This window comes from Odocoileus virginianus, chromosome 4 (assembly GCF_023699985.2).
Source record: "Odocoileus virginianus isolate 20LAN1187 ecotype Illinois chromosome 4, Ovbor_1.2, whole genome shotgun sequence".
NCBI lineage: Eukaryota > Metazoa > Chordata > Mammalia > Artiodactyla > Cervidae > Odocoileus > Odocoileus virginianus.
The window spans coordinates 73,642,530-73,664,943 of record NC_069677.1 but is presented as its reverse complement, the minus strand read 5'-3'; the positions used below and the strand labels follow the sequence as shown (position 1 = coordinate 73,664,943).

At 44.7% G+C, this 22,414-nt stretch overlaps 1 protein-coding gene across 2 annotated transcripts in view; it reads left to right on the top strand.

Annotated features, from left to right (window-relative positions):
- The window catches only part of LOC110138661 (inhibitor of carbonic anhydrase), a 47,465-nt gene extending 25,410 nt beyond the window's left edge, over positions 1 to 22,055 (top strand). Inside the window, exons 9-17 of one of the 2 annotated variants that reach the window (XM_070466728.1) lie at positions 483 to 631; positions 5,088 to 5,178; positions 6,287 to 6,343; positions 8,750 to 8,905; positions 11,881 to 12,022; positions 17,621 to 17,685; positions 18,415 to 18,599; positions 20,259 to 20,445; positions 21,847 to 22,055. In XM_070466728.1, coding sequence (XP_070322829.1) covers positions 483 to 631; positions 5,088 to 5,178; positions 6,287 to 6,343; positions 8,750 to 8,905; positions 11,881 to 12,022; positions 17,621 to 17,685; positions 18,415 to 18,599; positions 20,259 to 20,445; positions 21,847 to 21,881 — 1,067 coding nt within the window. In that variant the 3' untranslated portion in view covers positions 21,882 to 22,055. Of the gene's footprint in view, positions 1 to 479; positions 632 to 5,087; positions 5,179 to 6,286; positions 6,344 to 8,749; positions 8,906 to 11,880; positions 12,023 to 17,620; positions 17,686 to 18,414; positions 18,600 to 20,258; positions 20,446 to 21,846 lie in introns of both variants that reach the window. The other variant, XM_070466727.1, reaches the window with a different exon arrangement.
- The last annotated feature ends 359 nt before the right edge of the window (positions 22,056 to 22,414 follow it).

The window sequence follows — 22,414 nt, the reverse complement described above, 5'->3', positions numbered from 1 at the left end:
CTTCCTCCTTCCTTTCTTTGTTTTTTTCAGTAGTTATGGCACATCTGCCAAAGCCCTTGTGATTGATGCGGACATACTTGGTGGCAGGAGCAGGTGTGTGTGGGGGTGGGGGGTGGAACAAGCAGGCCCGCCCAGGACAAATGACACTAGCTTCCAACTGGGGGATGCTCCCTGGATGGGAGATCTCTGTCCTGTGAGAAAAAAACCCAGAAGGCCCTCAGTTGGGCTGGTGCTGTCAGAGGCTTCCCCTGGAGAGGTGATGTCTGAGTAGGGAGATCAGGAGGGGGCTTGCTCTGCCTTCACTGCTCTGTCTGGGAGCCGAGTTGGCCATTTCTCCTGGAGGTGATATGTGGGAATAGGTGGTGACATGGGCGTGAGACATGTCAACTCTGCCGCTGCCAGGAAGAGCCCGGTTGGGCAGCCACTTGGAATCCTTCCCCCCTCTGGGGGCTTCTTTTGGATCTCTGGCTCTTCTCTAGCAGTCCCAGAGGCAGAAGATCCCCAGAGGGTTATGTGGTGCACAGTGGGCCATCACGAGCATGTCAAGTGTAACCAGTGGAGTGCGCTGAGTGGGGGCATCTTGACGTGCACGATGGAGGAGAGCACCGAGGACTGCATTGCTGCCATCGCGGTAAGGAGCACCTGCTTCTGCAGTTGGGCTTGGACACTTGGACATGCAGCGCTGCTGTGCGTTTGGTGGTGGAGGCCCCTTCCCCGTGTCTTCCCATCAGCTATGAGGCTGAGACACGCCTGTTACATGCTGCCTCCCCCAGCCCCACTCTCTGAAGCCCCACCCCACTGGCCCCACCTCCCCCTTCAGCTCTGGCAGGGCAGAAACAGAGCAGCCCAGGACCCATATCTTCAGCTCAACTCTGGAGTCCAGGGAGCTCTGAGGGGTCCTGCCTAGGGTGCGGGGTGACATCCTGTGGTCAGAGCCCCTATGGATTGTGAAAGCAAATCAACCTTGTTGGTTCTCTGAACAGGTTAGACTTGTTTTTCCCTGTGATAAAATTATTACATGCTAGAAGAGAAATGAAAAATAATATCATTTAATGCTAAATACCCGATAAGAGAGAAAAAAGTACTTTGCCAGCTTACCATGTAGAGATGTATGAATGTAAATTTGGTGTTTGGTGTGCATTTGAGCATTTCCTTGATATTTTTACTCTGGGTCTTTGAAGTATTATGGTTGATTTCTACAAAGATGTTTCATTCCATATAAAATCTTCACACAGTATCATCTTACATAATCATATTAAGCTTTGCAAATTCATATTGAAGAATCATGAGCTTTAAAAAAAACTTAAAATATGTGCGTTATTTTGAGGTGAATATATAGAGAGCTCTCCTAGTCACTACGATGTATGTTTAGTAAGAGAAAGGTCTGTGTGTTGTCCAAAATGTCCTTGCTAGGGATTCTGGTGAATCTTGCTATTATAGTCCTTAAACACTGCAGGTACCTAAAGATGAAATTTCTGTGGTAATGTGGTGGTGGAGACTGTTCCTTTAAAACCACTTCCTGCATGTATAGTTTCAGCCACCAGCTCCAGTGTTCTGTTCCCGTTGTAGCTGACAGTCTTAGGAAGAGGCTGTGGGGAGTAGCTCAGCTCCACACTGATGAACTGCCTTAGAAACCTGACCCCTCAAGGTCCTGAGCAAGCCAGACTCTCTCCTTTAAAACACAGACTTGTATTTAATATGCTTAATTACTACTGCAAACTCCACATGCAGATCTGGAAGAACCTAGAAGGTGATATTGGCCAGTATTTTCTCCCTTTTAAGTAGAGGACCAATGAACAAGATTTTTTTAAGTGTTTTTAATGTGCGTAAACAATGAATGAGTCAGTATGAAGCAACTAGGAGTCCCCTTCCTGTGTCCAAGCCATTAGTTGGTTAGGGTTTCATTTTGTTCTTTCTTTTTAGGGGTAAAGATGACCTTTTGAACCTACAAAATTTTTAAGTTGTAACAACTTGATGTCCTACTTTTTCCTTCTCACTAATGTCATTGTGATCATGTTCTTATTCCTTGAGACAACTTATGAAACAGCGAGGTAATTTAAAATTGCCTTTCATGTTGAAAAGTTTGAAACTGAGAATCCCGTGATATTTAAAATATAGATTGAAATAACTGCCGCATAAGAGTCTCTTTTTAAAATTTTAGTTTTTAAGTTCTTAATTAAAACAACTTGTTGTAACATATTTCCTGTGTTTACTAAAAGCAATAATAGAATATTAAGTAACACCGGAATACTTCTGCTGGACTGAGGTGAATGAGACTAGGAATCTGTCCTTTTTCTTCCTTTTAAAACCTAAAAGACTGCTCTATTTATGAGGTGTCAAAATGCTTGTACTCCCCCACTGCCAGAAAATTCCCAAGTACCTATATACATTTCTTTTAAAGTCTACTAAAAGTAAAATAGGGTATAGTTTATCTGAATTGCTTATAATATAGTAAGCACACATTTGTGGTACTTTTATGAAATAGCTTTGTCATTGATTCATCAGATGTAGATTACTAGTAATTTGAAAGCTTTGAACACTTTGGTGAGCAAGTACTAACATTTCCTTTGATGAAGTTTGTGTCCAGCACGGCCTCGGCACCCAAGGGCCCCCTTTCTGTTGTGCATTTTAGCTATCTGAGTTTGCATGACCCAGCTGGAATGCACAACACAAGGGTGGCTTTTGGGTGCTGGGGCTGTGCTGAACATGAACTTTATCAGCGGAAATGTTAGTGCTTGCTCATCAAAGTGTTCAAATGTATTACTGGCAAAGAGGAAGAGGGGCCAAGCATATGTTAGAAGTGAAAACAACTGTCTTGTTGACTGCTTCAGTGAAAAATAGCTTAGTGGGCAGTTTTACATTTCACTGGACTAGATAAAAAATGGTGCTAATATTTATACAGTCTGATTCTGTAGTTGGTTTGGGATCAAACTGCCAAAGCCTGACTCATGGGTCCTTACCATAGTCTTGTGATCAGTTAAATAGCATTTAAAAAGTGATTCTAAAAGTGTGACCATGTATAATATTTGAAATGGATTTTGTGCAGTAGGCTGAATAGGGAGCTGTCCACTTAGTACCAAATTCTGTGAGAGGAGCCATGTCCAGGGCTCAGGCCCAGGCTTCCTCCCAGCCTGGAAAGTCGCTCCTTCATTATTCATTTCCATTTTGAAAGTCAGGACACCTGCGTGATACACTAGAGGCCTCCTTTTGGATTTCTGTATAATTAGCAGAACTGTTTTTAAGAGCTGTCCCCCTGTGTTGCTGGGTATGTATTTTGAGCACTGCACTCACTTTAACATTCTGAAGGTCCTAAGGCTGGGCACCCACAGTCACAGCGCTCAGGTGGTGGGAACTCACAGCTGTGTTTTCTAAGAACTGTGTTGCTTTTAGCTTGTATTTAATATTGCAGTTACTTGGAAAAATGTGAATAAAGTTCATTAATACTAAAAAAAAAAATTATTACATGCTGGAAGAGAAATGAAAAATAATATCATTTACAACTTCATAACTCAAAACTTATTATAATTTTTGAGTGATGGTGTTATGTTGTTAATAACTGTCCATTTTAATTTTGGAGATTAGAAAAAAAATAATCAATAAAAGATGGAAAAATTGACAAACTTAGGAAACACTACAGTTTTTCTTCAAAAGATCATAATTGTGGTAAACCTCTCTGGGACTAACCCATAATACTAAGGTCTTGCAATTTATATAGTCTCCGAATTTGTCAGTTATAAGGATTAAATGAATTTGAGTGTTTGTAACATTGCCTAGTGTGTAATAAGCAGTCAATAAATTTTAACAGTTATTATTTCAATTCTTGAGCACAATTGGCACACTTTCTTAGGTAATGAAATACTCATTTTAAATGTTTTTAATGGCTGCATAATAGATCACCAAATATTTATGCCTCAATTTATTTAACCAGTTTCTAATTGTCTATATTTGAATTATTTCTGAATCCTTGTCTATTATAGATAATATGTGATTGGATATTTTTGTTCTATGCCCATCAATATTTTTGAGTATCTCTTTAACATTAATGATGGTGAATATATCTGGAGTTACTTACTGTGTGCCATGCATGTGTATGAACTCTTAACTTGTATTAACTCATTTAATCCTCATGATAAGCCCATGAAAGAGATTTTTTTCACTCATTTGATGGATGAAAAAAATGTACATAGAAAGTATTTAGGGATGTGTCCTTTGGAACAGTCAGTTCCAGAGGCTGACACATTCCTTCGTGGTTATGAGCAGAGGCTAAGAAAATTAAACCGCCTGAGCTTGAATCTTCGTTTAAATCTTATCCAATCATCTATTGGATAAACTACTTAGCTTCTCTCTGCTTCAGTTAAAAAATGTATAAAAGGGGGAGAATTATAGTACCCCCCCCACTGGGTTCTATGAGGGAGTACATGAGGAAATAGTGTTTAGAAAGGGCCCAGCACATGGTAAGGTAAGCTTTTGCTTTTGTAGTTAACTACTGTTTTAAGATAGATTTCTAGAAGAGCAGTTAGCAGGGGAACAGCAAAGAGTATTCCTGTGTCTGTATGTTTTTTTCTTCATGACCTTATCTATAAATATAGATAGGTCTATAGCACTATAAATATAAGTATGCATTTTTGACTTTGTTGTTGGAAAAGTTCATTGATTAAAATGATAAGTTAATTATTAATAAATTATCAACTAGACTAGAGTGCTAATGGGATTATAGAAACAGAATTGAACTCTGCCTTATGGAAGAAAACATCTCCCGTAGAAAGAGATTAAATACCTGAAGTCTGACCACGTGGATTGTTGAGTGAGTGACAATGGTCACAAAGAAAATGTAGTGACAGCATGTCCCATACTAAGAATGGGGTCTCATGGAGGGCACAGAGATGTCTAGGGAGCATGATCTGGGTTGGGACCACAGGCATGTCTCGTTTTCTAAACCCTGTGTTTATGTGGCAGAAGCTTTGGGTCATATGCCATGTGGTTTATCACAAAGACACATAACGTGAAGCCAATAAGATGGAAACCTCTGAGGGTGAGACAGGATAACAACCTCACTGTTGTGCTACTGTTTTATTTCTTAACTTCAGAAAGGAGAGGCTGACGCCATGAGCTTGGATGGAGGCTTCATCTACACAGCGGGCAAGTGTGGTCTGGTGCCTGTCCTGGCAGAGAACTACTGTAAGTGGAGGGGAGGTCCCTGTGCTTTCTTCCCTCTGGCCTATGGACATAGGAAGGTGAAGAATAATTTAGTTCAGTGTTGAGATAGCAATAGCTGTTTTTGGAGCATAGAGTACTAGTAGATAACATCTATTTTCCCAGAGTCAGAACCAGCTAAGATATATGTGGAACTTGGAGAGAAATCAAAATAACACCTTTATTGCTGGAAGAGTCATATTGGAGACCATGGCACAGAACTGGCCACAGGGCTCGTTTAATTGCCCTTGAGTTAGAGTCGCCCACCAGTTCAGGTGGACAGTTCTGGCTGACTGGCTCCATGGCTTAGTACAGAGGAAAACATGTTTTGTCACAGATAAGGAGGTCAAAACCATCCTCTCCCCATTCTCTTCAACGAAGAAAGAGCCACAGGTGCCTAGATCCTTTTGCCAAGTTTACTAATCCACTCTTCTAGTGGTTAGAACATTGAGGATTGGGGCTACAAGGTCATGGTCTTGGTGGGGATCCATCTACCAGGAAAAATAAAGCTGGTTCATTTGTTAAACCCCTAAGCTGCTAGGCAGTGAGAAACCATACTTTATCCTTCAAAACAAGACAACTCTGTGAAGTAAATAGTGGTATTTCCATAATAACTGAGGCTTGGGGAGGTTGAATGAGGTATCAAGGGTAGAATGCAGACTGCAGCCAGTCTTTCTGAACCATGGGCTGGATCCTTCCCTTACAACTTAGCAAGACTGTAATGACTGCCTGCACATCCCAGAGCTCTGAAGGGAAGAATGTCAGGATGCCTAGAATCACATAGCAAAGTGAAAAACCTCTGTGAAGGTTTATATGGCTTCTGCTTCCCCCTCACCCCCTTCAATGAGCATTTCATTTTCTTTCTCTGTAGCTCCCCAAGTGTTGAGCTAATTCTGGGATGGAGGCTAATTTCAAATAGCAAAGGTCAGGGGAGAGGAGGTGAAATAGGATGGCAGGATCTCAGCTTGTTGATGACCAATTACAAACTGCTTGGTCAGTGTTTCTCCTCATTTTATTCTTGACTGTTTAGAGTGAGAAAATCATGACTTGAGTAATGTGAGAGTTTAATGACCTGTACCTCAATTGTTTTTAGTGTCTCAAGATGGCAAAGAGCAGCTTGGGTCTAAGTGTGTGAACACACCCATGAAAGGTAAGTCAGAATCAGTAACACTAGGGCTCAAAGGTAAAGGCCTATTGTGGGGGAGAGGGGGTGAGGAAAGCCTTAGGAATAAACCAACACTTGTTTAAAAAAAAGAGAGAGAGAGAGAGATGACCCTGCCACAGTTCACTGTGAAGGAGCAAATCTGTTGGGAGCTGTGTAATAATATCTGTTTGTAGAGCATGTGACAGTGGGCAGAGGGCTCCTGCTTGCTCTGCTCCTGCTCAGGCGTCCTCTAGAATGTGGGTGTGTCTGTGTGCATCACATAGATGGGAAAGTGAGGCTCAGGGACTGTGTGACTGGCCCAGGGCCACGCAGCCAGCAAGTGGCCGCACCTGGGCTTGTTCAGAGGCACCGTGATGGGAAACCCACTGCCCTTCCTGACCCACCGCCATGCTCCCTGTTACAGGCTGCTACCCATCTCTGCAAGGGACAGGAGCCCATTCCTGACGTTTCTGGGGCCCAGTGGAGGCCTCAGAGGAGGAAGAGGCGAGTCATAGATGCTTCTAATGAAGAAGAGGAGGAGGGAAAGGAAATTAACCCTTAGCTTTTAGTGACTGGCTTTGAATAGCAGGGGAGTCAACCTCCTCTTCAGAATAGGAGGCCAGGTGACAAGTTTTGCCATCTGTGTCATCTCATGGGCAGAAATGGTCTTTATCTGTTTCTGAGGTGCCCTGGGTAATCTAGGGCATTGACTAGAGCAGTGGTTGTGTATGTCATGTGGTGTCTGGGCCAGTAACCCCATCATCACCTGAGAACTTATTAGAAATGAACTTTCTTGTGTCCAACCACAGGTCTGCTGAGCTCCAGGATGTGGCTGCTTCTCTCTATGTTTTAGCAAGCCCTCAGAATGATTCTGATATGCATTAAACTTTGAAAACTATTGTGATAAGGGGTCTTGAGATGAAAACAAGTGCTTACTTGGGTTTGGAATTTCTTATGAGATAGGAGAGCTAGGGGAGGTGTGGGGGCTTGAAGCATCACAGCGCAAGAGTGGGGTCACAGAGTCCCTGCACCACCCATCACCACAGAGGCCTCAGGGGTGCAAAGTCACTCACCCCACAGCTTCTCCCCTTTGAAGGGAGCAAAATCTGGGATATAGTGTTCCTCTTTCCTCCCTGCTTTCCTGGCTAACAGTCTTCTCTGAATTGGGTCTGTATCCCCAACCCCAAGGGCCAGCATATAGTCATTCTGATTATAAAATACATGAAGTCCTAAAGAATTGTAATTGCTTTACGGGTGATTGAAATTTCCAAGAACTGCAGTGATATACAAATGTGGGTCAGTGAGGATGCTTGGAAGACAGTTCAGGGTGACAGAGAAGGTCAGATTGGACTAGAGATGGAGAGGAGTTAATCCCAAAGCCACACACACACACACACACACACACACACACACACGCATGCGCACACACACACACACACACACCCCTCAGATGACAATAGTGAATGCCATTTTGTTGAAATTGTTACAGCTCAAAGAAAGTTACTTTAACAGTGTTTGGCTGCTGGAATGGTATATAGAACCCAGTCTGGTAGGCAGGAGAATCTGCTTCACCAAGAAAGTGGCTCTAGTACTACTTCTGCTGCTAGCTACATAGCCAGAAACCTATCCATGTGACCTCCCCTTCCCATTCCTAATGTACAGTATGATCATATTAGCACATTTCATCCCCTTCAATAGGTATTAGTACCTAAATGGGTATTACTCTTATCATTTCATTTACGAGAGATTTAGGATCCTAGATACTGAGTGACTTGTCTGAGGTAGTTTAGTAACTGGTGAGGGAGGTCTTCCACTGCCATGTTAACTTCCAACTTTTCTAGGCTTGAATATATAGACATCTGAACCACACAGCAAGAAAAGATGTGTGTATGTGTGTTGGGAGGGGGTGGGAGTGGTGGTGGTGAACCACATTACCCATGATTTCAGTCTCTAAATTCAGCCTTGCAGTTTAGGCCTTACTTAACAAGCACAATTCTGTTACACAATACTGTGATAGACTACATCAAATATCAGTGGTGTTCCTATAAAATCAGGAACAAGACAAGAATGCTCATGCTCACCAAATATATTTGGCATTATTTTGTGAGTGAATTCAGTAAGAGAAGAAAAAGAGTGTTTTTTTAAAAAATTGAGGAAAGGAAAAGATTAAATTGTCATCATTAGTAAATGGTATTACTATAAATCTAGAAAATCAGAGACTTAACTTTAAAAAGGAAGTCATTAAAGCACTTTCTTTTGGACTTCTACTCAACAGAAATACTCAAACAGGTGGCTTCACACAGTTCTCCCTCCCTGAGAGACTGACAGGTGAAGGTTAGCTGCAGTGGCTCTGGAGTAAATTTTAGGGCAGACCTGGAGGTACTCAAATTGCATCTTGGTATCTGTTGCAAGGTTATTACGTCGTGGCAGTGGTCAAGAAGTCAGATGCCAACCTAACCTGGAACTCTCTGCGAGGCAAGAAGTCCTGCCACACTGCAGTTGGCACTTCTGCTGGTTGGAACATCCCCATGGGTTTCATATACAATCAAACTGGGTCATGTAAATTTGGTAAGTGTGTTCTGAGTGGCGGTGTGCCTATGGGCCTGTGCCTATGTAGGGGAGAAATTCAGTTCAATGAATGGTATAAGTAGGTGGTGGACAGGGCCTGGATATACACGTGGACAAGCTTCAAATCTCCTTAGCAGGACCCCCCTTTCTCCTCCTCTCTTGCTTCTGCAGAAGTGGTTTGGCTCAAAGAGCAGATCTCAGGGAAACACATTACTCTTTATGTCTTTCGTCTGGCTCATGGAAGAGGCCAGTTGGCAAAACAAGAGTGGAGTGTAAAGTGGGTGTAAGTGTGCATGCATAATGTGTGTGGTAGTGTGCATGTGTTGTTTTCCCATTTAAACTTGCTCTCCTTTTTAAGTTTAAAACAGGTTTATTTGGGGAGATACACACATACACAGAGTGTGGACGAGAGACCTGAACTTACTTTCTTAATTGAACATATTACACCAGTATGGTTCAGCTTCACCCTTTGAGTGCTTTAGCTTTCACTTTCACCCTTCACCTCTCTTACATTTCTATATTAGTCATTTCAGCAAGACTCTGGCCAATACCTAAAAGGCTCCTGCTCCTCCAGGAGCTTTCCCTAGCCATATGACAAGTCCCAGCCCTGCAGGAACCGCATCGCCCACTCTGTTGGCACTCTGCACCTGAGCAGCTGAACACAGGTGGAGAATGTCACAGGGCTTAGCAACTCATTCCATGCAGATGTTCCAGCCACTGGCCTCAGCATCACCCATACCGCCCCCCCCCCTCCCCACTGTAGGCTCACAAGCACCCCCACTGTTCCTCTGCTCCACTCCCCACACTTCCCAGTAATTACCCTAATGTCCTAGTTGTCCATACACCTCCATCCCACTCTCACCTGTCTACCACCCTTTCTGAGCAGATGATCTTGTCTGCTTCTGCAAGAGACACCTGAAGCCAAGAGGATGGTTCCCATCAATACCCCACCAACAAAGCCCAGGGCTCCTGCTGGCTGCATCTGTTCAGCCAGTCCTCCTACCCAATTGGCTGTTGGTCCCTGCCTTGACCCCCTCCCCAGAGCTGCACCCTCGGTTTCCATTTCTTCCTCTGGTATATGCAACAATTTCTCTCAACCTGTAAATGCACCCAGTATCAACCTGTAAATGCAACCAACATCTTTCATCTTTAAAAATCCTCCCTCTCCCTACCATCCCCTCTAGCTCCTAACCTTCTCCTTCTGCCTTTATGGCTAGACCTCTTAAAATCATGGTCTGAGCCATTCACCCCTGCACCCCCTGCTGTGGGTGACTCCCCTGCCTCATTCCACAGGGAGAACTCTGGTCAAGGCTACCAGGACCTCCGTGTTGCTCAGTTGGAAGGATGAGCTCCAGTCTGTTCCTCCATGACCTTTCCTTCTTTGAGTCATCTTAAACCACAGTCTCCTGGCTTTTGTGAAAACATACTAGCTTCTTTTTTCTCTTACCCCTACAAAGTCCCTCTTTCCCAACCTGGTTAATAAATGTTTGAGTTGCTTAAAGCAACTTTTTCCCCCACTTTAAACTCAACCTCCAAGCACTCACATCTATGCCTACAGCCTAGATGACCATCTAAACCAATATTATATGTGCAAAGCTAGGCTCAGAGCAAGCACTAGATCAATGTTTGCTGTTGTCACTGTTATTGTGTCAATATGCTGACAATGTCAGGTTTTGCCCCTAGCGCGGATTTCTCTCTGATCTCCAAACCTGCATATATTGAACTGCTTGTTTGACATTATCTAATCTTGTATTTCAAAAGTGCATTAAATTTAACCTGTACAAAATAGAATGCATGCTCTCTACCAAGCCTTGTCCTGCCCCAGAGCCACCCAGCTTGCTGGAGGTTCCCAGTCTGTGCACTGGCTCCAGCTGGAAACCAACCTGCCATCATCTCCACATACCCGTCCAGCATGAGATTTCAGCTGTCCTCCCTCCACCTAGCTCCTCCCTCTGCTTCATGTGACTCAAAGCTGCCCTCATGTCCCCTGGACTCCAGCAGGAGCCTGCTGCCTACACCCCACATCTGTCTTGACTCACGCTGCTAGACCCTTGGCCCAACATTATCTAGCCTGTCAGAGACTCCCCAATTCTTTACAAATAAAAAACAAAATGTACACAAAGATGTAGACCATCACATGTGGTCTGGACCCTGACCCTTCCCACTCACTGGATCACTGAGTGGCTCAGGCCCAGTGGGCCTCCATTAAGCTCTCTGTGCTGTTTGCCCCCCTCCCCAACCCTTGTCTCAGCCTTTGAAGATGCTGCTCCCTGTCTGGAAAGTGCATCCTTTGCCCTTCACTAGGGTAACCCCTATTCATTCTTCAACTCTCCACTTGAGACCTCTGCCTGACTCCTAGGTCTGTACCAGGTTCCTTTATTTGTAGCTGTGGAGCCATATTCTTTTTCCCAGAGCATGATGGGGAAATACAATTATGGGGAAATGCTAATTCATGGTGTAGTTACTTGAGTTGTGACTGTCACCCCATGAACTCGGGCTCCAGGAGGGCAGGACTTCTGTGGTTTCCTCATAGTGGTGCCCAGGGGCTCAGCACAGGGCTGGGCATTTGGGCCTCTTGGGCTCCTTCCTGTCTTTTGAGTCATAACTGCAGACCTTGTAAAGATGGACAAGTGCAGTAGAGATTGGAAAGCATGCAGGACAGGGTCAACCAACCAAAACTTGCACTTTTGTCCACTCTCCTGGAGTTAAATCCGTGTCCATCCCTCCCCCTGCTGCCCTGTGCCAGGGCTTCATTGAGCTCACAGACCCTTGTCCCAGCTTTAGTCAGGTCCCCTTTACTTTGCTTCAGCTGCAACCTTTTTTCTCTTTCTATTCCATAGGTTCTTATTTCTAATCAGATGGTACTAAACACTTGAATGTGTCTTTATGTCACTTAGGCAATTTTAGGGACAATATCTGAGGCTTTCTTGCCAACACAGGCAGGGAAAGCTAACCTCTGGTGTCCTCCTATGCAGATGAATTCTTCAGTCAAAGCTGTGCCCCTGGGTCTGATCCGGAGTCCAGCCTCTGTGCTCTGTGCAGAGGCAGCTTTAAGCCAGCCCACATGTGTGCTCCCAACAGCCACGAGCAGTACTACGGCTCCAGTGGGGCGCTCAGGCAAGTAGCATCTGCCCACTGCCTTTCGCTTTGCCCATTGAATCTCTTGTCCTTTCTCCTTTCTCAGCACCCCACCATCTGAGTGCTACATTTAGGAGGGGCCAGGACTGGAGAACAGGAACTGCAGATTCCCAGGGGCCCTGAGGACTCAGGTCTGGCCCCTTCCTGGAGCACTCTTGGGCAGAGCTGGGGGACTCAGGGCACCTGGGGAGGGGCAAGAATGATAACACAGGTCATAGCCCTGCCTCTGCTTTCTATCCTTCCTTCTCTGTGACTGTGGACAAGTCAAAGGATCTTCCAGAGCCCAGTTTGAGGTCAAAGGAAGGACACTGGATATGTGCATTTTACACCTGTTTGATGAGTACATTTAAAAACACATATTCCTGGGCTCCTCCATTCATTCAATAAATATTTATTGAGCACGTAGTATGTGCAGGTGCTGTTCTAGGTAGGTGGGTTAGAGCAGCAGCAAGACATATGGCCCCTGTGTCTCATGGGGGGAGTAAGACAACATATAAAGGACGATCACTTCCTGACTGTGCTACGTGCCATAGGGTGTGTGTATGAGGTTGTGGGACCGAGGGGTGTGATATGGCAGTGACTCAGGGATAATCTTGGAAAAAGGGGTCAGGGAAGGCCTCAGCATCATGGAAGGGCTGTTAAATATTGACAGTTAAGTATTGAAAGGGAATCAGGAGAAAATCTGGAGAAGAATAATCCAGGAAGAAGGAACAGCAAGGACAAAGGCAAGGCTAGACAAATCATGCTGTGTTTGAGGCCAGAAAAGGCCCCAGAGTAGAGGTGGATCCAGGTGAGGGGAGGCTGGGGTTGCTGCCATTGGCTGTTTTGCCCTTGGAGATCTGGCTCAGGAGATAGAGTTAATTCTAAGTGTGGAGGGCACTCGAGGGTGCTATGGAGTTGGGGTTGTGTGGAGAAAGTGGGAGCCTCTATAAAGAAGGCTTCTAGTCATCACATGGCCAGATTACTTTGTCCCACCCTCTCCAAAGTTTTGTCACTTTCATAAACCATACATAAATTACATAGTTTCACAGATCCTACTACATAAATATATGATGAACATTAAACAGGGTAAAATATTTGAACTTTTCTTTCCATTGGGATGTGCATCAGTGTTAGGGTCCATGGCCCCATTTTGGTATGATTACGATAGCATCACAGAGACCTAGAGTTCTGTCCAGAACCATGGAAGTTCCATCATGAAGATGGGGATGCAAAGAACAGTCTTAGATCTAGGCATCTCATTCTCCCCACCACCTCCTGCCTACTTTGGCTGTGCTTCCAGCTTCCTGACTCCAGCATTCCTACTGACCTGAGATCCATTGATCCTGTTCTCACCCCCGCTATAAACTTTTCCCTTTCCAGTCCACAGCAGACACTGCTAACCGTGATAATTATTCCCCTGTGCACATCCTCAAATGCCTGTTGCCTACTCCTGGCTGAACTGCGACCTGGGTTGGGTCCAACATTCCCCTTTGGTGCGGGGTCCTCCAAACTGACTGGCCTCCGTGTAAAGTAATGAGAACCCAGTTCTCATGAGCCAGACCATCTCTAGTCCGTTACCATCCCTCTCTCTTACAAGACCATTCCATGCTCTTTCCTCTCCTCAGTCATCCAACGTTTCTTCCTCCATCTATCCCACTTTTGTTTCCTCCTTCACCTGAGAAAACTGAGGTCATCCAGATAGAAACGCCAGTGTACCACTGCCATATCTGGGCATGTGCTAACCTCCGTGCCGGTGGGTATGCTGCCACTCCTCTGGGGGATGAGCAGGCCGGCTCCTGCTGACCCCGATCCTGTCCTGGCATCACCTCCCTGCAGCCTGTTGAAGAGCATTGCCCCAGCACGCCTCTCCTCTTCCTCCTGTGTCATCACATCGTATTCTCCACAGAATTACTTCCAGCAGCACGCAGACATGCTGCTTCTTTCTCATCCTAAACATAAAGAAATAAGACAAACTTCTCTTGATCTCATTGTCCTCTGTAGAAACCTCCTGTTTCTTCTTTACAACAGAAGTCCTTGACTTAAGTCCTTGAAGGAGGTTATTCTAATGTCCTTGCTCAGTTCAGTTTCTCTCCTTTCAGTCTCCCCCAAACCTAGTTTAAGAAACTGTTCACCTCTCCCTCCCCAACCAGTGAAGTTGGTTTTCATTATTGCATTTAAATTATCTACAGAAGACATTCTTCCTCATTGTTGGTACATGGGAAGATTATTCCCACCACACCTACCGCCTGCCCCCACATTGACCCCCATCCACCACCATCCACCACACAGCTGAAACTACACTTTTAAAAAATATATTTATTTATTGGCTGCATGGGGTCTTCGTTGTGGCACGTGGGATCCTTAGATGCAGCATGTGACCCCTTGGTTCTGGCATGTGGGATCTAGTTCCCTAATCAGGGAGCAAACCTGGGCCCCAGCATTGGGAACAAGGAGTCTTAGCCTGTGGACCCCAGGGAAGTTCTGAAATCATCCTTTTAAATCACCAGGGACCTCTGTGTTGCAAGTAAATCCAAAGCCCAGATCATTGGCACCACCCATCTCTTCCTCCTCTTGGGTACATTATTCTTCTCTGGCTTCTGGACACCACGCTTTCCTGGATTCCCTCCTTCTTCTCCTGTTACTGCATCTCAGCCCCTTTGCTGGTTCTGCTTCATTCCCTGACCTCTACATATTGGCGAGCCCCAGGGCTCCAGCCTTGGTCTTGTCTCTTAGTGCCCAGACTTTAGTGGTTTTATCTAGTTCTTTTTGTTCAGTCGCCCAGTCATGTCCAACTCTTTGCAACCCCATGGACTACAGCACACCAGCCCCCTCTGTTCCTCACCATCTCCTGGAGTTTGCCCAAGTTCATGTTCCTTGCATCGATGATGCCATCCAGCCGTCTCATCCTCTGACTCCCACTTCTCATTCTCCATCTAGTTCTGTATGTTGACAATTCCCAAATTTACGTTCCTCTTCAGACAGCTCTTCAAAACACCAGATGAAACTCCAAACTCATACATCTAACTGCTTACTGGGCATGTCCACTTGGATGTCTAATCACCAGGTCAAGTTTAAATGTCCCAAACTGAGCTTTTGGAATTTCACATGCTCCCACCCAAGCCAGTACCTCCTGCAGTCGTCCCCATCTCAGTTAAAGGAAACTCTGTTTTTCCTTTTGGAAAAAAATCAAAGTCTTGATGTGTATTAACCGTATCTACTCTCTTTCTCTGAGACCCCATATCATCATATTATGTTAGCTCTACCTGCAAAGGGTAACGAGAACTGACCTCATCACCCATCTCTGCTGATACCACCTTGATCTAAACCACCATTGTCTCTCCCCGGATTATAACCCCTAACAGAAATCCATGTGTCTGTCCTATCCCCCTCCCCCACCACAGTCTAGCTTCAGCACAGCAGTGAGGGTGATTGTCAGCCCAGTTCAGGGGAAATCTTCCTGCTCACACAACTCATGCCCTGAAGTTGTGTTGTAAAGTCCTAGCTGCCTCCAGTATGACCAGGTGGATTGAAGGGGATGGGGAGGCCTAATCAGAACTCAAAAAATATTAACCCTTGGTAGACCAAATAAGAGCCAAGAATTAAAAAACAATGTTACACAAAGGGAATTTTGTGTTCTCAGATATAAAAATCACATTACAGTGCTACTTAATACCGTGATCAGTACAGGCTGGTTTATGTGATGACTGACAAATCAGTGGAAAAGACTTCCAAAGCAGATACATAGACATATTATGTTTAGTCTAAAACAAAGATGACAATTAAGATCATTGGAGAAAGGATGGACTTGGGGCACCAAATAAAACAAGTACAAGGAACTGGATCTGGTGACCCAGGCGGGAGCAGATTCAATAGTGAGTCAGTCCCCAAAGATGACTGGCAAGGGTCAGGGACTCATTTGCAGGAATGCTGATGATAAGTGCTATGATGCTCTTGGGTGTTTGCATGACTTTAGGGGAGAGGCCCATTGCTAAGGGCAGTGTAGGGTCAAGGCAAGGCTTAGCGTTTGTTTATTTTTTAAAAGAAGCATAAGTGCTGATGGAAAGAGCCCAGTGAAGAGGGTGGTAGAGGGGAAAGAGTATGACTGCCGTGGAAAGTGCCTGGGTGTGGGTCGAGGTGGGGTGCAGAGACCCTGGGGAGGAGACTTAGCTGGAGGGAGGCCTTCCCTCCTCCTTTGTCCCTGGAGGGCAGGAGAGTGCTAGAGTCTTGGGCTGCCAGATTTGACAGAAGGATGCTGAAAGGAAGCCCGCATGATGATCTCTCTATTTCTTCTGCGAAGCCCGAGTGCATGACAGAGTCTAAGTGTTGTGGAGGGGTGTATGGAGAGACAGAGGTTTACAGGAAGTGGGAGAACATTTTGGGGTCCCTGCTCTGTAGAGTGGCTTACCTGGTGGCTCAGACTGTAAAGAATCAGCCTGCAATGTGGGAAACGGGTTTGATCCCTCGGTTGGGAAGATCCCCTAGAGGAGGGCTCCAGTATACTGGAGAATACACTCTAGTATTCTTGCCTGGAGGATCCCCCTGGACAGAGGAGCCTGGTGGGCTGCAGTCATGGCATCAAAAAGAGTCGTGGGGCTACTGTCTCAGGCAGTGTTCTCTCATACTCACTTGAGCACACTCAAGTGGATTTATTCAAACCCAGAGGGCTGAACCCCATTCCAGAGTTCCTGAGCCAGTGGGTCCAGGGCCCAAGAATGTGCATTTCTAACCCGTTCCCAGGTTGCTGATGCTGCTGGCCCAGCCCACCCTTGGAGAGTCACAGGTCTAGAGTAGAGAAGGGATGCCAGAATGCCCGCGTGAAGTTAAGGATCAGGGAGCTCTCGTCTACCTCACTGCTAAGGTGCAGACACACCTGAGACAGACGATTGGGCTCATTCAGGACTGGGATTATTGGGGGGAGGTTGTTAAGACAAAGAAATAGGACAAGATTGCTTATGAAAATTGATGGGAGTAACTGATTCTAGTGAAGGATAGAGGGGCCTGATGATGGGACAGAGAAAACTGGAGAGGTGTTCCTAAAAATTAATAATATCAATTTCTAACTGACTGTTACAAAACTGATCTTTAATGTGCTCAACGTTTCTCCCAAAGCATGCACCTTGAACACTGAGAAACATTTTTCAGGAGATTAAGCATGAAAAATATCTTGTGATACATACACATTAACTTTTGTTAAGGCTGCGCAGACACATAAGGTGTGACAAGGCTCCTTCAGAATCACATCTTCCACGCTGATTTTAATCTCTGATGTGAGTTTTGATCCAGCCAGAGAATTATCTTTGAATAGCCCTGTTAATAGAACACAAGCGTCTCCCATGAAGAAGCCAATCACTGTTTAAGGAAGCAAGAAGTGGGTATCTACAGTGGAATCTAAATAAGCAGATTTCTTTTTCTATGACATTTCTTCTGAAGTTGCCAGGGACAGCAGACACTACAGCAGTGTGTGTGGAGTAAGCGGGCCCAGTAGATGGGCCCAGTTGCCTGGGCGAGGGCGGGGAGCTCCCAGGGATTCCGTCTTGGAGCTGCTCTCTCCCACCTCTGTGGGTCCCCTTTGCTGACCTGACCTTCTCTGTGCAGGTGTCTGGTTGAGGAGGGAGACGTGGCCTTTGTGAAGCACCCCACAGTCCTGCAGAACACTGACGGTATGCACCTGCACTGTCCTTTCCTCCCTCAGGAAAACTCAGAGTCCTTCCTGGGAAATCACTCCCCAGGCAGTCACATTGGTCCTAGCGTTCTTTATTTAGGGAATGAAAAAATTCTTCATCTCTGCTCAGACTGGACAGGGTTGGTTATCACATTGACCTTGAACCCAACCAACAAACACAGAAAGGCCACAGTCCATAGAAGCACATCTGGCTATCTTGATTTTTAGGCATTCTTTGTATTTTCTGGACACAAGATTTTGTCAGCTGTATGTAATGCACATAGCTTGTCCCTCTTTGAAATTACTTGCCTTTCACTTTTTTTTTTGGCCATGCTGTGAGGCTTGTAGGATCTTAGTTCCCCACCAGGAGTTGAACCTGGGCCCAGCAGTGGAAGCCTAGAGTCCTAACCACTGAACCACCAGGGAATTCCCTGCTTTCTTAATAATGTCTTTTGATTAATATTCATTTTCATATAGTTTAATCAGTCGATTTTCTCTTTTTTGACTAGCACTTTTCAGGCCTGTTGAGGAAATCTTTGCCTTTAACAGGACGGACAAATGAATTTATGAGTTTATGAATGTTTCTCTTCTGTTTTATGGTAAAGGCTTTATTGTTTTGTTTGTGCCTTTGTGGTTCTCCTAGGCACTGGCGGTCAGTCACACCCCCCAGTGAGGGTGCCTTGACTGAAGCGATTAGCTATGACCTCTCCACCTCCTCTCTCTCCAGGAAAGAACCCTGAAGCCTGGGCGAAGAATCTAAAACACGAGGACTTCCAGCTGCTGTGCCTCGATGGCTCCAGGAAGCCTGTGACTGAGGCTCAGAGCTGCCACCTGGCCACAGTCCCAAGTCATGCTGTGGTCTCAAGGAAAGATAAAGCAGATTTTGTTCGCAGAATGCTCTTCAACCAACAGGTGTGGGAATTCAGTCCTCATCCCCCACATGAATGCTCAGCTCACTTGCAGAGCTGCACAGACACGCCCCAGCCCAGTTGCACACTCTTTCTCCCTGGGCAATGGAGCCTGCCTCTGATGAAAGTGGGAGGCTGGTGGCTGTGCTCACTTCTTGCTCTGGGGCTGTCTAGGGTATCCCAGTGGAAGAGTCCAGACACATGGGCATCTCAAGTGTCTCCCTGAGACTGAGCAGAGTCATGGTACCTCCTGGGCTGTTCTGTCCTGGAAATAAGGGAGTCAGCCCAGGTGCCCTTCCCACCAGGCAGGGCTACATGTGGGAAAGGTGGAACAGAGGTTACTCTGCCTGACCAAAAGAGGATCTCACTGTGTTTCTTGAAACTGGGCAGGCTGAGCACTGTTTTGGGCTTCATGAAAGTCAAAGAGCCAACATTCAGATAACTTATGACCTCTATAGGCAGCCAAAAAGGGCTGACCATAGGGAATAGTGGCTGCCTGAATCAGAAGATCTTAAGGAACCCAAAGCCCCGTCTGCCTTTTACCCTAGCGTACCTTATTCCTGGAGGAGCCCCAAATGAGTAATCTATATCTTAGCATAGGCTGTTGACACATCCTGCTTAAAGGGTGATGACCCAGAGGCTGCTGGCAACACAGGAGGCTCCTGGACTTGGGCTTTTGAAGGGATGGTTCCATCCAGGCTGAGCTGCCACCTTTGCTACAACGGAAGTGGACAAAGGAAGTGGTGGTGGGGGGGGCAGGAAGCAATGGAAATGATCAGTGTGTGGGTCAGGTTCAGAGAACAGAAGATGCAAGGTAGGAAGGGATCTGGTCACAGAAAAACATGTAAAGATGACTCAGAGAGTTGAAAACATCCACCAGTTGTTGGTGGGATAGTAATAGAGCAGTGAACTTGGGGCTCTTTCTGTTTAACAGTTGCTTTACATACATTGGGCTTCCCTGTATTCTTTATCAGATAGTAAAGAATCTGGTTGCAATGCAGGGGATGCAGGTTTGATCCCTGGGTCAGGAAGATCCCCTGGAGAAGGGAATGGCTACCCACTCCTGTGTTTTTGCCTGGAGAATTCCATGGACAGAGGAGTCCATGGGGTTGCAAAGAGTTGGACGTGAGTGAGTGACTAACACTCTCACTTTTTGCATATATCATCTCAGTATCTAATGTAATTACCTCCATTTACAAATGAGTAAATTGAAGTTCAGGTGTTTCCACCTTGGTGCAGTGGGAGACAATCTGTGGTGCAAGAGGTGAAGTTTTGATCCCTGGATTGGGAAGATCCCCTGGAGAAGGAAATGGCAAACCACTCTACTATTCTTGCCTGGAAAATTTCATGGACAGAGGAGCCTGGTGGGCTATAGTCCCTGGGGTCCCAAAGAGTCAGACACGACTGAGCATGCACACATACAAAATGAAGTTCACTGAGCTCAGACAAGAATTTTCTTAAGTCACACAATAGGAAAAGCTAGGGCCTGGCTTTGAACCCAGAGAACTTTTTGCCATTTTTCTCCAGTGCCTCCTAAGCTGTTGCTGTGTGCCAGGGTTGCCAGGCACTGGAGCTGAGCAGTCCAGCAGACTTGGGGCTTCTGATGCAGAACACGTGGCCCGGGCTGCTGGTCACTCGCTTTCTGTCTGTCTGTCTGACCCAGGAGCTCTTCGGAAGAAATGGGTTTGAATACATGATGTTCCAGATGTTTAAATCCCCAGCCAAGGACCTGCTCTTCAGTGATGATACAGAATGTCTGACTAACCTTCAGGACAGAACAACTTACCAAAAATACTTAGGGCCAGAGTATCTTCAGGCTATTGCTAATGTGAGGCATTGCTTACACTCAGGTGAGTAGAATAAACACAAAGGAGTAGTAACATGTGCATCAAGGCAAACATATTTGTCTTAAGGATGACCTTGTACCAAGACTGGGCTGGTACCAATAGGAGCATAAAGATTCAGAGGGCTTGCTCCTAGCCGCACAGGAGGATTCAGGCTCACCAGGAAAGCAACTCAATTAGGCAACAGTATAAGATACTACCTGAAAAGGCTGAAATGTTTGAAGGAGACAGAGGGTACAGTAGAACTACAGATCTTTTGCAAATTGAACTTGTTTACATGTCCTTTTCCATTTTCTTTGGCTACTAGAATGAAAATGTGTGTTAGCATTTCAGTGTAGGGAGAAGGTTGGAAATGACACATGTATACCACTCACAGAGGACCAATTCACAAAGATTTTAAGTAAAACGTATAGATAATACTTTATACAATTTAATAGAAACAAAGTATTAGCACTAAGTAGGCCATTTCTACATATATACATATATAGAAATAGCACTAAGTATATCATCTCTATTTTTGTGTATTATAGAAATGGCACAGCTGCCTCAAAAAGAAATAAGTTGGAGAAATAAAATTAGACATGGAATAATCAAATTATTGGGAGTGTGCCTGAATTTTTGTTAAATTATATCATGTGTTAAAGATGAGAGCAGGAGAGGAAAATGCAGATGTTTAAGAATAGCACTTTCTAAATTCCATATATATGTGTTAGTATACTGTAATGGTCTTTATCTTTCTGGCTTACTTCACTCTGTATAATGGGCTCCAGTTTCATCCATCTCATTAGAACTGATTCAAATGAATTCTTTTTAATGGCTGAGTAATATTCAATGGTGTATATGTACCACAGCTTCCTTATCCATTCGTCTGCTGATGGGCATCTAGGTTGCTTCCATGTCCTGGCTATTATAAACAGTGCTGCGATGAATATTGGGGTGCACGTGTCTCTTTCAGATCTGATTTCCTTGGTGTGTTTGCCCAGAAGTGGGATTGCTGGGCCATATGGCAGTTCTATTTCCAGTTTTTTAAGAAATCGCCACACTGTTTTCCATAGCGGCTGTACTAGTTTGCATTCCCACCAACAGTGTAAAAGGGTTCCCTTTTCTCCACACCCTCTCCAGCATTTATTGCTTGTAGACTTTTGGATAGCAGCCATCCTGACTGGCGTGTAATGGTACCTCATTGTGGTTTTGATTTGCATTTCTCTGATGTCCAACTAATAAAAATAAATGAAAAAAAATGTAAAAAAAAAAAAGAATAGCACTGACGTCAGATAGAGCGATGAGAGAGAAATTTTAAAAAAAATCTTTATTATCTACCATTTACTTTTAGAAAATAGGAAAAGGATCATGTTTAATAAGCACAGGCAGTACCTGATGATCTTTCTCTTATGTTACCTCTCACAGAACTTCTGGATGCCTGCACATTCCATGGAAATTAAAAACTGATCAAATTGGGCAAACACAGAGATGTTCAGAGCCTGAAAATACAGTGGGGTTACATCCTCACTTGTCTGCCTGGTGGGTCTGTGTTAATATCACTTGTCATTATAATTATATACTGTAACTGATGCAAAAGTTGGAATGAATAAAAATTGTTGTGTCTTCTCAGAAAACTTCATGAAATGTTCTCAGATTTTTGGGGGGAGGGCAAGAGAATGATTTCTTTATACTACAATTGTGCTTGTGAATTTAGTATCTATTAAATTATATGTATTTTAAAGACCTCTACAAAACTAACTCAACTTCCCTGTCTATTCTTTGATTATTTTACCCAAGAGTCAACTCAGTTAAATTGAATTTAAGCAATAAATCTGTCTGAAGGGAGTCTGAGTGGTGATCATAAGTGTGCAAAGAAAGCGTATGCGCAGTATCAAGGACTTACATAATGAAAATAAAGAAGAAAAAATGAGTTTGTGCATTTTAAAAGTATATTCATGTATTTAAAATTCACAATTTCAGGTAGAATTAAACT